Genomic DNA, 14,138 nt, shown 5'->3' on the forward strand with positions numbered 1-14,138 from the left:
CCCTGAGCCCCCATCCTTCCTAGCTCCGCCCCCTGCCCCATCTCTCCCGGATAGCCCATTCTGTGTGCCCTATCCCTTCTCCTTGCCCCGCCCCCTGCTCCATCCCTCCCCTGCGCCCCGCCCCCTGCCCCTATCCGCCCCCTGTCCCCATCCCTCCCCTGAGCCTCATTCCTCCTCAGGGCACGGGTAAAGACCTCGCCACAGGAACCGGAGCGGTGGGGACGCCAAGTCAGCAAGTGAACGCTCTCCAATTCCATCCCGCCTGCGGGCCGCGTGACGAGCAGCGGCCAATCGGAGGCAAAAGCGGGTTGTTCCAAAAAAAAAAAAAAAAAAAAAACCCACCCAGTCGCTTCCTGCTTCCGCCTCGGCTCTTCTTCCTGCCGGCATCCGGGATCCCTACGTCCCGCGTCCCCCGAGCACCCGGAGCTTACGCGCCCAGCGCTACCGAAATCCGGAGTCCTGCGCCCTGGAGTCCCTGTGCCCCGGAGCCCGAGCACCCGGGAGTCCCAAGCCTCGCGTCCCGGAGTGCCCGCGCCTTCGCCACCGCACCCGGATACCCCGCGTCTCCGCGAGCTCCCGAGTCTCCCCGCCGGCGCCCCACGGACAGTACAGCCTTCCTCCACTCGGTCCGCACCATGGCCGCCCCCGACCTGTCCACCAACCTCCAGGAGGAGGCCACCTGCGCCATCTGCCTCGACTACTTCACGGATCCGGTGATGACCGACTGCGGCCACAACTTCTGCCGCGAGTGCATCCGGCGCTGCTGGGGCCAGCCCGAGGGCCCGTACGCGTGTCCCGAGTGCCGCGAGCTGTCCCCGCAGAGGAACCTGCGGCCCAACCGCCCGCTTGCCAAGATGGCCGAGATGGCGCGGCGCCTGCACCCGCCGTCGCCGGTCCCGCAAGGCGTGTGTCCCGCGCACCGCGAGCCACTGGCCGCCTTCTGTGGGGACGAGCTGCGCCTCCTGTGCGCGGCCTGCGAGCGGTCAGGGGAGCACTGGGCGCATCGCGTGCGGCCGCTGCAGGATGCGGCCGAAGACCTCAAGGTGCGCCTGGGCGGGGGTGGCGCGCAGGAGCATCGGGGGGAGCCGGGGACTGGGGAGGCCTGGGCGGGTGGGAGGTTTCGGGACTGCTCCGGGCGTAATCTGTCTCTGTCTAGGGCGGGGAGCTCAGGATGCAGCCTGCCCTGGGCCGGTGAGGAGGGTATCGCGCAAGGCAGCTGTGGGGGCCCATGACAGCCTGTCTCAAGCAGGCCCCGTGAGGCTGGAGCCATGGCCGCCAATGAGACCCTGCTCTCGGGGGTGAGGGGCGTACCTCCCATAGATAGAGGCTAAGAGAGGAAGGTGGAAGGTGGTGGAGTGGGGGGAAGGAAAATGTGGCCATACACTGGCCAGAAAGGAGCCGGGATCAGAGGAAAGTGGGAGAACCTCAGAGGTGGACGATCCTAGATGGACTCCTTGCAGGGACTGTGTTATCAGGTCAGTACTTAAGTCCTGGGAAAGCCCCAGACTGAGCAGGATGAGGGGACACAGTCGTTTCCTCTCTAACCTCCCCTCCAGGGCTGCCCTGCATTTCGGGGTGGGGTACTGGGAGCCATCTCTGCCATCTGAGATGCCAGGGCTCAGCCCGCCTCTTCTTCCCTTATTTTGCTGCTTAAAACCCAAACAAACCCCAAGCTGAAGGGCCTGGGGCACACGTTCTCCTGGCCTGCACTCCCTCCCGCGGTACTTTCCTGGCTGACCTGCTGCGGGTGTGCTCCTGGGAGCCCACGTGTGGGGTAGATGGCAGCATCTTTGGAGCTTTCTTGATTGCACTTTGTGTGTTGCACCATGGTCACTTGTGTGTGCCAGATTAGCAGTTAAGCCAGTGTTAGTACTGAGCTGGGTCTGTCCCTATCACAGAGAAAACTTCTGGGATACTAGAATAAATCTGAATCTGTCCCCTTCTGCTTTGGATTTTAGCAGAAAGGTGGTTTAAAGCCATATCCGCGGGCTTGTCCAAACACAGGTTCTTGTGGGTTTTCTTTTCGTTCTTTGCCCATGCAGGAATGTCTACACCTCAAACATGTTAGCCCAGCAGAATTACCCTTCTGACACCAATTATCCCAATGGGTGCAGAGAGTGCCCAGTAGCTCTGTAGAGTTGATCTGATATAGTTTCATGGGATAGCACTTAACCGTTTCTTTTGCAGGTGAAGAAAAAATTTCCCTCTACCCTTTAGGTTCAGTGGCGGGGGCTGCAAATTAAACTGGCACAAGACAAATTAACAGGAAAAAAAAATCATACAGTTTGATTAATATTTTAAGTTTTACATGCACAAGAACTTCATAGAAAAGTGTATTTCAGCAAAGGTTTGTAAATTGTGGAGAAGTGACTGGACACAGAAACGGGATTCGGCGTCTAGGACTGATAAATTGTGGGAAAGTGACTAGGAAATAGATGGGAAGAACTAACACAAGATAATGGTCATTGTAGTAAGGTCTGTTTAGGCAGAATCATCTCCCGGGATTAGAGTGCCCTCCTCTTCCTAGTGGAGGGAGGGTGCCTTTCTCATGGGGAATGAATACCCTACTTCTAGGCAGATAGGAGTACAGAGAGCTCTTCCTGCATCTGCTTTTACTCAGAATAATCCTTATACCACAGCGGTATATTTGGGGATGACATATCCTGTTCCTCTTCACTGCCTTAGGGCCTATGCTATGTTAACCGCAGTAAACTGGTTTTACCTGCCCCCATAGGCCTAGAAAGCTCAGTCCCACCTATGGGACTGTGTGTCCACTTGCCAGAGTTGGGGCCCGTTAGCTCTATGATAAGTTCACTCCTTGCCTGGCCCTGACATGGGGTCATGACAGGTGAACAAGCCCCAGGCTGGGTTGCCCCGAGGTGGTAAACAGGAAAGTCCCCGTAAGATCCAGTTCCAGGAAGCAGCATCATAGGAAAGAGAAGACGGCCCCCAGATCTCTCTGGGTTGTGTATCAGATGGCACTTGGGTGGGGAGGGGGTTTGCCACAGGAAGGAGGAGGCCAGGGAAGATCCCAGGCCTGCACCAAGCCCCAGCGTCCCAGTTCTGACTACACACAGGATAAGAGGTTTCCGTTCTAATCTGTCCAGAGACGCAAAGATGCAGGTACCTGAAATGCAAGATCTTTGCCATGCTGAGTACCTTGTGCTGCTTTACAGCCCATTCCATCTGATCAAATGCTGTTTGTAACTTTAGTGTTGAAAACTGAAAATGTTGGCTAGGTGTGGTGGCTCACGCCTATAATCCCAGCAATTTGGGAGGCCGAGGTGGGTGGATCACTTGAGGTCAGGAGTTTGAGACCACGCTGGCCAACATGGCAAAATCCCATCTCTAAAAAAAAATACAAAAATTAGCTGGGTGTGGTGGTGGGCACCTGTAATCCCAGCTACTCAGGAGGCTGAGGCAGAAGAATCACTTGAACGCAGGAGGCAGAGGTTGCAGTGAGCCGAGATAGTGCCACTGCACTCCAGCTTGGGGGACAGAGCAAGACTCCATCTCAAAAACAAAAACAAAAACTGAAAATGTCACGTAGGGACTGAGGCATTGAGGGAGAAGTTGAGAGGCACTGGGCCAAGTGTTTGAGGTAGGGTTGGGGGTCACAGGGGCCAGGCGTGAGTTTTCTGGAACAGGCCGGTAGCAGTGAAGAGAGAGGCGGGGGGACAGGGACCCCCATTTGGGGTTCTTGTAGCTCACATGAGAGCTAAGCCTAGGCAGAGACAATAAAGCAGTTGGACATGTCCTTAGTGCTCCGGAGGTGCCAAGCAGTATTCTCGAATCGCGAGGCTAGGTGGTGAACCAAAGTGAGCACCTGGAGCCAGGCAGCTGGGCCCATGTCCTGGCTCTGCTACCTGGGCAGACTTGTGGATCCTCTCAGCACCTCCATCCTTCCAGAGCATGGATAGAGAGAGATGAGAGCCATGACTTGGGGTGACTGAGAAGCAAAGAGGTGTGGCCAGCACAGGGCCTGTTGCTGATAAGGGTGTCAGATGGGGTGGAAGTGAACAGACCCTTCGCGAAGTGGGTTCAGGGCACCCCAAGCACACACAGTACAGCGAGCTTGTGTATAGGATTCTCACTTCTTCCTGGTATGCACCTCATGAGGAACCGTGGGAATGAGAATTAAGGACCAAGAAAGCAGAATGCAAGTGTACCCGTCCTGGGGCTTATTACAGTGATAGCTGATGAAGCTGAAAATGCACAAGATCCCAGGTGGCTTAGAGAAAAGATGGGGTGGGCAGCCAGGCATCTCTGTCCCTGCTGACTGTCCTACCAAAACACCATGGCTTGCACATGGCAGATGTATACTACTCATGGCTCTGGAGGCTAGAAGTCTAAGATCAAGCCCTGGCAGGTTTGGTGTCTGGTGAGGGCGCTTCCTGGTTCACAGACAATGCCCTCTCACTATGTCTTCACATGGTGAAAGGGGCGAGAGAGTTCCTTTATAACACTAATCCCATCATGGTGGCATTGCCCTTCTGACCTAGTCACCTCCCAAAACCCCTGTCTCCTAGTATCATCACCCTGGGAGTTGGGATTTCAACCTATGAAATTATGGGGACATGGGGCAGAATTTTTGGACCCCAGCATAGGCTTAGCCCAAGGCCCTTATGTGAGCTGGTAGGTGAGAAGGGAGAGGAGGAGGAGACACTGGCTTGGGAACAGGAGAGCTCGACACCTTCAGAGCCAGCTTGGGGACAGATGGAGTGGGCAGCCAGAACCCTTGAGGTAGCTTTGCAAAGGGGGGGTGAGGCCTGGGGTAGGGTAGCAAGGTCAAGGTCTAGAAACACATCTCATATGAGAAAAAGGAAAGAATGTGGCTGGGGCTGTCAGCCTCTGGCAAGAGGCTGCCCACCTACCATGAGGGCTCACGCTCATTGGAGGGCATTGAGTTCCCTCATTCACCAGGCAGATTTCAGTTTGTCCCCATTGTCTCTGAGGAGGAACTCAGGACAGTGTGTCAGGTGCAAAAGGGCAAGCTTCTGTGACAGGACCGATGTCTCATGGCCCTGCCTGGCCTCTCCCACAGGCAAAGCTGGAGAAGTCACTGGAGCATCTCCGGAAGCAGATGCAGGATGCGTTGCTCTTCCAAGCCCAGGCGGATGAGACCTGCGTCTTGTGGCAGGCAGGTGCTGGGGCTTCCACGATTCTGGGTGGCAGGGCAGGGGGTGAAGGTCCTGTATAGGAGACCCCAGGGGGCAATGCTGGCCAGGCACACTTGCCCTTGGTGCCCCAGGACCAGTCACTGCTTCAGCCTGGCCCCACTGAGCCCACTGAAGGGCTGGTCCTTCCCCATGTGCACCTGTCCTGCCAGGTCGCGGGCGTGGGCTCCCATACCGCAAGGGCCCCATCCTAGGGTCCCAGCATGCTTGGGTGGCAACTCTCAGGTGGATTTAGGGTCTGGGCCCTGGAGATGAATTTGCAGGTTTTGAGGGACTAGGTCATAGATGTGGGATTCAGCCATCCCGAGGAGTAGATTTGGGATCTGTCCAGTTCTGGGGTAGATTTGGGGTCTACCCAAATCACCTAGGAGGCCCTAGGTGGTGGATTTGGGATCTGGGCAGCCCCAGGGGAGAATTTGGAGGTCAGGAGGGACCTGGGTGGTAGATTTGGGGTCCAGCTGGCCCCAGCTGGTAGATGCAGGGTTCTGCCAAGCCAATGGGTGGATTTGGAAGTTGGGGAAGGACTAGGTAGTGGATTTGGGATCTAGCCGGCCCTGGGGTTTAGATTTGGGGCCTAGCTAATCCTGCGTGGTAGAATGGGATTTGGCTATCCCTGAGTGGTGGATTTGGGGTTTAGGAGGTGCCACAGGTGGGTTTGGGGTCTGGCCGGCACCAGGTGGTAGGTTTGGGATCCTGCCACACCTGGGGCTGTGCTTGGGGTTTAGCAGGCCCCGGGGGGGAGGTTGGGTGTGGCCCGGCCTTAGGGGGGGCTTGGGGTCTGACCAGACTTGGGGTCCGGCTGGGCCTGGAGTCTGGCTTCAGCTATCCTTCTCCCTGGGCCCCACAGAAGATGGTGGAGAGCCAGCGGCAGAACGTGCTGGGTGAGTTCGAACGTCTTCGCCGTTTGCTGGCAGAGGAGGAGCAGCAGCTGCTGCAGAGGCTGGAGGAGGAGGAGCTGGAGGTGCTGCCCCGGCTGCGGGAGGGTGCAGCCCGCCTAGGTCAGCAGACCGCCCACCTAGCTGAGCTCATCGCCGAGCTCGAGGGCCGCTGCCAGCTGCCTGCGCTGGGGCTGCTTCAGGTGAGCTGGATGGGGAGCAACCTGTGCTGGGGCTGCTGCAGGTGAGCTGGGCGGGGAGCAGCCATGGTGGCTACACGGGCATGGCCTGACCACACTGGGGGAGGGAGAACCAGAAAGTGCAAGAAGCAGGGGCAGAGGTTGTCTGGGCTAAGAGGTTAATGGCATGGCTGGATGTGCCCGGCTCTTGCCTGTGAAACGCTGAGTCAGCAGCAGGACAGATGTCCCACCCGTCCTACCCCCAAAATCCATGTGCTGAAAAAGGGAAGATTGATTGTCCTCTGTAGATGTAAACAGGTGGTGTTTCTTAAGTGCTTATGTAAGGTTACTCCATCTCGGCCTGACTGATGCTGCTGCTCCCTGTAGGCACAGCACAGTGGGCGTGTGCTTGCCGGGACCACCTTGGGCCTCCCATAGAACTCCCGCCATGGTGTCCCCAGCAGGAAGTCCTCACCCTTCACTCTGTCTTCGCCCCGCTGGCACACCCCATGCATATCCATTATCAGGGGTGGTGTCTCCTCCTCCTCTGCTTCTGGGAGAGTCTTTCCCCATGTGTGGGCTCCACTACCTCAGCCGGCCCCCTGGGCCTGGGCTTTCCTTGGTGTGCCCCCAAATCAGAACCAGTGGATGCCCTGGCCTCTGGCCTGGCGGCGGGTCAGGCGGCCTGGAGTTAGCTCTCCCCCTTCGGCAAGCGTGCACTGATGAGGACTGACGGCACTCCCATACTGAGAGGCCCCATGTGGGCTGGGAGTGTCTGCTGTCATCTTCCCGTGGGGTTCAGCTGGACGTTTGTCCCACAAAATGGAAAACGTGTTCCATGCCCAGCATGGTGTAGACCCAAGGGGCCCCAAGATTCAGAGGGAAACAGGCCCCTAGGCAGTTCTGGCTCCCACAGAGGAGAGAAGTCTTGTGTGAGTGAATTCGGCCACTGGTGGGGCAGGGCTGCCAGACTCAGGTGGAGCCTACAATGCTGCTGATGTGGCTGGGCAGCTTTGCACAGGGGATGACCTGCTGCTGGCCTCTGGAGCCCAGCAGAACATCAGTCCAGGCACCAACTCCTGGTTTCGTTTGTCATTTCTATCGTAAGCTTTTTTCTGTATATATATATATTTAAATTATTTTTGTAGATTTAAGGGGTACAAGTGTAGTCAGAGTGTAGCCATCCCCGTATGGTGCACATTGTACCCAGTAGGTAGTTTCCCTCACCTCCCACCTCCTACCTCTGAGTCTGTAGCATCCGCCCCTCCACTCTGTGTGCTGCGTGCACCAGCTTGTACATCAACTGGCTTTGAGCCTGGGAAGCGGGAAGGACACTCAGCTAGTGTCTGTAGGAAGACTGAGGAATAAGGAGAGGGTCCTGTGGTCAGAAAATTGTGGGGTGGGGAGTTACCCAGGAGACTGAGGAGGAGCCCTCAGGGAGGGCAGAGAGGACAGGTGTTGGAGAAGCCAGGAAGGGTTTAGAAGGAAGGTGAGTTGACCTGGAAATGGGGACCCATAGGGTCTGTGTGAGATGCGATTTGGGCTTTTGGCTGAGGCGTTGTGACATGTGGGTGGGTGGGTGTTGGGTCTCATACGCCCACCTGCATTCACCCTGCTGAGTGGCCCACCTGTCCATGCCTTGACCAAGCTCCCTGCCCAGGTTTGGCCTGGCTGCAAGGCTTCAGGGAGGTCCCTCCTGCCCCCCAAACCTGCCAGCACAGAGCTGGCCTGGTCTGCATGCTCTGGGGGTCTGCCCACATGGGGGTTGCAGGAGAGCAGCCCCAGCAACTGTGTGTTGGTGTGAGCTGTGTGCTGATTTGAGAGGGAGAGGTGGGGGTGGCTTTGCACCCTTGGTCCCCAGTTGGGTTGGGGGACCCAACCCGGGTTCCCAGTACCCAGGCCCAATGGACAGAGATTGCACAGTGGAGGTAAGGGCTTGAGTGACTCCTAGGAATCTACCCACTGGGGCTCTGGCTGCTGTGGACTCTGGGGTCCTAGCTGCTGTGGACTCTGGGGTCCTGGCTGCTGTGGACTCTGGGGTCCTGGCTGCCCCCTTCAGCAGGCCCTGCTTGTAGCCTCAGAGTGATTTTGTTCAAGTCAATGCTGCGCCTGGAGGGCCCATGTTCTGTGCAGAGACCAAACCCCCTCGTCGAGGCCAAGGTTCTCCTCCACCCCCAAGCCCTTCTCCTGCTGCCCCTGCACCCGGCCTTGTGACAGCCACCACCTGTCTCCAAATGACACCAGGGGTGGGCCACCCACCCCAGGTAGAATAACCAAGGTGGAGCTGCTCCTAGCTGCCTTGCTCACACCGGCACCATCTGCCCTTACCCTGTGCACACCCCTCCCTCATCCTGCACACTTCCCCTCTGTCTACCAACAAATTCCTCTTGGGCTCCAGAACCCTACCAATAGTCTCCTCTTTATTTATTTATGAATTATTTATTGAGACAGGGTCTCACTCTGTCACCCAGGCTGGGGTACAGTGATGTGATTATGACTTACTGCAGTCTCGATGTCCTGGGCTCAAGCAATCCTCCCACCTCAGCCTCCTGAGTAGATGGGACAGTAGACACATACCACCAAGCCCAGCTAATTTTTAAAATTTTTTTTTAGAGATGGGATCTTGCTATCTTGCTATGGCTGGTCTTGAACTTCTGGACTCAAGTGATCCACCTGCCTTGGCCTCCCAAAGTGCTGGCTTCCTTTTTAAAAATTTTTTGGGGCCTTGAGTGTGTTGTTGTCCCCCTAGACAGAATTAACTACCTGTATATGTGGAAATCTTCCTTTGCCATTTCTCCTACATGCAGGGAAACCCTTGTCTGGGATTATGTCTTACTGACCTCTGCATCCTGGCCTGGTAGCTGGCACCACGTGTGTTAGAATGAACATGGTGTGGGTCATCTATTTGACAGTGTGGGTTAAATCCCTGTAGTGAACTGAAGGCTGCTCTAAGAGATACAAGACCATGCCTCCTAGGAGCTGATGTTCCAATACTTGGGTGTATCACGCCAGCTCGGGCTGCCACATTGAGTACCACCTGCCAGGAGGCTTCCTCCGCAGAGACTGATTGTCTCCTAGTCCTGCACACTGAAAGACTGAGGTCAAAGCTAGTTCCCCCTGAGGCCTCTCTCTTGGGCTTATAGATGCCTTTTCTTCCCTGTATCCTCACAGGGTCTCCCCTCTGTGGGTGTCTATGCCCTAGTCACCTCTTCTTATGAGACACAAGTTATGTTGGATTAAAGCCCACCCTCATGGCCTTATTTTACTATGATTTCCTCTTTAAAAGTCCTTTTTTCTAATAGTCAAGTTCTGAGGTCTTGAAGTTTCTGGCTTCAACATACGGGTTTGGTGGGATAGACACAATTCGGGCCCTAACACGGAGTCAGATGCTGTCATGTATCAGGGAGTGACACAGGAAGAAGGCACACCCAGGTGTAGGGCTGAGCAGGGAGCCCGCAGGGCAGGCGGAGCTGGGAGAGGGAGCAGTGGGACTGCGGGGTTGGGCTCCGGCTGGGGTGAAGGCGCCCCTACACTGAAGGCTGGGATGCTTGCCTGTCCTGTCCTTGGCACCCAGGGGTGCCCACTTGGGGCTCTGGGGGAGTGAGCTGACAGCCAGATGCCCTACATCCAAGTGTTAGGCAGAAGTGGGTCTCAGTCCGCAGGACTGGACTGCACCCCATTGGTGATGCCTCCTGGCACATATGCTGGAGCCTCTGTCCAGCATTCCTGTCTGTGAGCCTTGCTGCGGGTGGTTTATGGCCCCCTGTGTGTGTTTTTGCTGCCTGAGGCTCAAATGTAGGAGAGGGGGATGGGGTGAGGCTCCAGGGGCTGGGTGGGGACTCCGGGAGCAGGCGATGATCACTGACATGGAGTGTGCTGTTTCTCCTCCCCACATAGGACATCAAGGACGCCCTGCGCAGGTACGAGCCCAGCCTTTCCTGGAGGGGGTGGGAGTGAGGTGGGACCCAACTATTGGCCATGGCAATGACATCTGGGTTGTCCCCTCTAGGGTCCAGGATGTGAAGCTGCAGCCCCCAGAAGTTGTGCCCATGGAGCTGAGGACCGTGTGCAGGGTCCCGGGACTGGTGGAGACACTGCGGAGGTTTCGAGGTGGGTGTGGAGGCCCTAGGTGGGGAGATGACTCCAGGAGGGTGCCCGCGAAGGACCTGGGCAGTTAGCCATGTGTTCTGTGCCCCTCCACTGCCAGCTCCAAACTCACAGTGTCATGGTGGTGGGTTGTTGGGAAAATGTCCTCTGCTCATACTTCTGACATCACGTTTGTGGGTATTTTCACACCAAACAATTCTTCACCGTTTGGAAATGAATTGGGTATCAAAGGATTCCATTCAGCATTGAATGGAACTCACTTCAGATGCCAGTCACAACTTCCAGGGGCTGCCCATACTTCTGTTCCCTCAGCCCCTCTGCAGATGTGAGCATTCGCTAGCACAGCCCACGGAACTCAGGAGAGCATTTCACTTACTGTCACTGGTTTGTTGTGAAGGATACCACTCTAGAAGAGCCAAATGGAAGAGACACATGGACAAAGCCTGGGAAAGAGCACAGAGCTTCCCCGCTCTCCCTGGGTGCACCCTCCCAGCACCCCAGTGTGTTCACCAACCTGGAAACTCCCCGAGTCCCAAGAACTGTTTAGGCGTCTTTGTGGAGGTTCCAGTTATCATTGATAAAATCATTGGTCATTAGTGATGGGGCTCAACCTCAGACCCCTTTCCCCTTCCTGAGGTCAGGGGCTGGGGCTGAGCATTCCCACCCTCTACTGACAGGATTGGTCTTTCTGGTGGCTGACCCTATGCTGGGCTTTCTCAGGTCCCTACCTCAGCCACTGCAGTGGCATCAACTAAGGTGTGTTGGAAAGGGGCGTCTTACGATAACACTAGATGCTCCTATCACTCAGGATATTCCCAGGGTTCTATGAGCTCTGCCAGGAACTGGGGACAAAACCCAAATCTGATTCTTGTATCACAGTCACCCAAAGGAAGTACTGTCCTCAGCCCTTGCTAGCAGGTCAGGAGCCTGTTGTGTAGGAACTGTGTGCAGGCCTCCAGAGGCGGATAGATCTGAAATCTGGGAGTGGTCAGGGTTGGGACAGCTGCACTTATTCACATCCTTCATTTGGGGATTGAAAGAAAAAATGGGCTGGATGCATTGGCTTACCTCTGTAATCCCAGCGATTTGAGAGGCTCAGGTGGGAGGATTGCTTGAGGCCAGCAGTTCAACACCAGCCCAGGAAACATAGCAAGAGTCCCATCTCTACAAATAAAAAACAAAAACATTAGCCAGCCATGGTGGCACATGCCTGTAATCCCAGCAGCTTGGGAGGCTGAGGCAGGAGGATCATTTGAGCCCAGGAGATCAAGGCTGCAGTGAGCCATGATCGTACCACTGCACTGCAGCCTGGAGACCCTGCCTCTTTAGAAAACAAACAAAAAAAGCAACCAAGATTCCGTCTTGATTTTTGAAGGCAAAACATGGACCCATTTCTAGGATATTGTAAGTTGCAATTGGACGTGGCTAGGTGGGGAGGGGATGTCCACTTGGAGACAGTTACTCCAGGAGGTCGTGAGGCTGCAGGACCCCGGGGCAGACGGCCAGGCTGTCCGACTGGGAGGATCATCATACCCACATGCCCAGGACATGGGCAGGTGGCCCCAGCTTGTCTGTGTCTGTGCCTGAGTGACCTTGGGCCTCTCTCTCCAGGGGATGTGACCTTGGACCCGGATACCGCCAACCCTGAGCTGATCCTGTCTGAAGACAGGCGGAGCGTGCAGCGGGGGGACCTGCGGCAGGCCCTGCCAGACAGCCCGGAGCGCTTTGACCCTGGCCCCTGTGTGCTGGGCCAGGAGCGTTTCACCTCAGGCCGCCACTACTGGGAGGTGGAGGTTGGGGACCGCACCAGCTGGGCCCTGGGGGTATGCAGGGAGAATGTGAACAGGAAGGAGAAGGGCGAACTATCCGCGGGCAACGGCTTCTGGATCCTGGTCTTCCTGGGGAGCTATTACAATTCCTCTGAACGGGCCTTGGCTCCACTCCGGGACCCACCCAGGCGTGTGGGGATCTTCCTGGACTACGAGGCCAGACATCTCTCGTTCTACAGCGCCACCGATGGGTCGCTGCTATTCATCTTCCCTGAGATCCCCTTCTCCGGGACACTGCGGCCCCTCTTCTCGCCCCTGTCCAGCAGCCCAACCCCGATGACTATCTGCCGGCCGAAAGGTGGGTCCGGGGACACCCTGGCTCCCCAGTGACTCGGGCCTTCCTGGAGGAGTCCTGTTGCCTCTCCTGCCCCTCCAGGCCACTGAGTGTTTTGTCCACTTGGAGGACCTGGGAGGAGGGAGTGTGTCCTTTGAGCAAGAGGAGGAACTCCTAGTGCCTTTCTGAGCCTGCGTGGGAGAAGCCCAATTCTAGCACTCCAGGAAACTGCGGGAGGGTATGGGGCAGGCTCTGTCCTCCTTGGGAGACCCCTCCAGCCACCGGGTGCTGCTTAATGCCAACAGCCCTTACTAAAGCTGGGAGCCCCATCGCCCCAGCAGCTCTGACCTGTGGTTCCAGAAGCCAAGAAAGCTCCACTGAGGCTTGCAGAATCCAGGGTCCGCCTAAGCTGCAGTTCCTGCAGCTTTGCCAGCCCCCCAAAACTACTGTGCACCCCACCTCTGAAGATGCTGGGGGAGGCAGCCAGGATGGGAGCCAGCCCCATGCCTGTCTGTGACCCCACAGTGGGTGAGAGCCCGTCACAGTCCAGGGTGTGGCCGCTCTGGAAGAATTAGGAGGCAGACGTCATAAGAGTCTTCAGCTGATGGGAGGGGCCAGTGAGGACAGGAACCGAGAGTAGATGTCCCAGAATAAAGAGGCTTCTGGGAGGTGCCCGGGTACAGATGTCTGTTCAGCAGGTGTGTGGGCCTAGAGGAGACAGCACAGCCCAGAAATGTCTTCTGCAGGCCCACGTTGTGACTTGAAGCTTTCATGGGCATGTCGCCATTGGGTTTTGCCCTTGCAAAGACTTCCTAGGTCTCCAGTGGCCCCTCTGGACCCAGGGTCCCAGCTGCTGCTTGGGGATGTGCACTGCTGGCCACCAGCCTTGCAGTCTCCCTACCCTGGGGAGGAGCAGTGGCTGCCCAGAGCCCAGGGCATATAGCAGAAGACACGAGTTGATTTTTGTGTTGGGTTTGGGGTTTCTTTGTCCTCAAGGTACTGTTCTGCTTCTCTTTACCCCTCTGCTTTATTTATTGTAAGCATTCCCACGTTAAATAAACTTTGGCTGTTGTCTACAAGTCATCCTGCTGGTACCTGCTTAGTCCAGGGACAATAGCGGGTGCCCCACTGTGCCCAGCAGAGGGCAGAGCCCCAGGGAGTCTGTTGATGGGGCAGGCAGGAAGCTCAGGCAGAGTAGGGGCTGGGACGGGCAGCCACTTCCCACACCCAGGCACAGATGGGTGCTCTGCTTTCTTTGCTCAGTATATATGTTCCTTATGTGGAGCTATTGCAGGAATGTTTTTTTGAGCTATCCTGGTAAATGTTAACTGTGTTCCATTGTGCTTAATGAGTACAGTCTCCTGAATATCATTTATTCAGTCATTCTCCCATTCTTGTATTTTTTTTGGCAGGGGCCTGGGGGGGCATTATGTAATACCATGTTGAACAAGATCAGCAGTTTCATTCGGCTGCAACAAAGAGAAGTCTGAGTGGAACCCAGGAGTCTGGGCATTTCTCTGTGTTGGGGTGAAGTTTTTGTTTGTTGTTTTTTGAGACAGGGTCACGCAGGCTGGAGTGCAGTGGTGCAACCACGGCTCACTCACTGCAGCCTCGACCTCCCAGGCTCAGGTGATCCTCACACCTCAGCCTTTCGGGTAGCTGGGACTACAGGCGCACACTACAGATGGGGCCATGCC

General features: G+C 56.3%; 1 protein-coding gene across 3 annotated transcripts; it reads left to right on the top strand.

Moving 5' to 3' along the window:
- Positions 1 to 321: 321 nt before the first annotated feature.
- TRIM11 (tripartite motif containing 11) lies at positions 322 to 13,522 on the top strand. 3 transcript variants are annotated; one of them, XM_025360695.1, is made up of 6 exons: positions 322 to 1,043; positions 5,045 to 5,140; positions 6,025 to 6,255; positions 10,129 to 10,151; positions 10,241 to 10,341; positions 11,950 to 13,522. In XM_025360695.1, exons 1-6 carry the CDS (start codon positions 636 to 638, stop codon positions 12,495 to 12,497), a joined length of 1,407 nt encoding a protein of 468 aa, XP_025216480.1. In that variant the 5' UTR covers positions 322 to 635; the 3' UTR covers positions 12,498 to 13,522. The 3 variants fall into 3 exon arrangements, with proteins under 3 accessions (XP_025216480.1, XP_025216488.1, XP_025216496.1); XM_025360703.1 differs by having other exon boundaries at positions 6,028 to 6,255; XM_025360711.1 differs by lacking the exon at positions 6,025 to 6,255.
- Positions 13,523 to 14,138: the final 616 nt, after the last annotated feature.

This window comes from Theropithecus gelada, chromosome 1 (genome assembly GCF_003255815.1).
Source record: "Theropithecus gelada isolate Dixy chromosome 1, Tgel_1.0, whole genome shotgun sequence".
NCBI lineage: Eukaryota > Metazoa > Chordata > Mammalia > Primates > Cercopithecidae > Theropithecus > Theropithecus gelada.

Excerpts from the sequence above, each read along its gene's own strand:
- TRIM11 (XM_025360695.1), top strand. The coding sequence starts at position 636 with ATGGCCGCCCCCGACCTGTCCACCAACCTCCAGGAGGAGGCCACCTGC. Across the intron at positions 1,044-5,044 it reads ATGCGGCCGAAGACCTCAAG|GCAAAGCTGGAGAAGTCACT; the intron begins GTGCGCCTGGGC and ends CCTCTCCCACAG. Across the intron at positions 5,141-6,024 it reads AGACCTGCGTCTTGTGGCAG|AAGATGGTGGAGAGCCAGCG; the intron begins GCAGGTGCTGGG and ends TGGGCCCCACAG.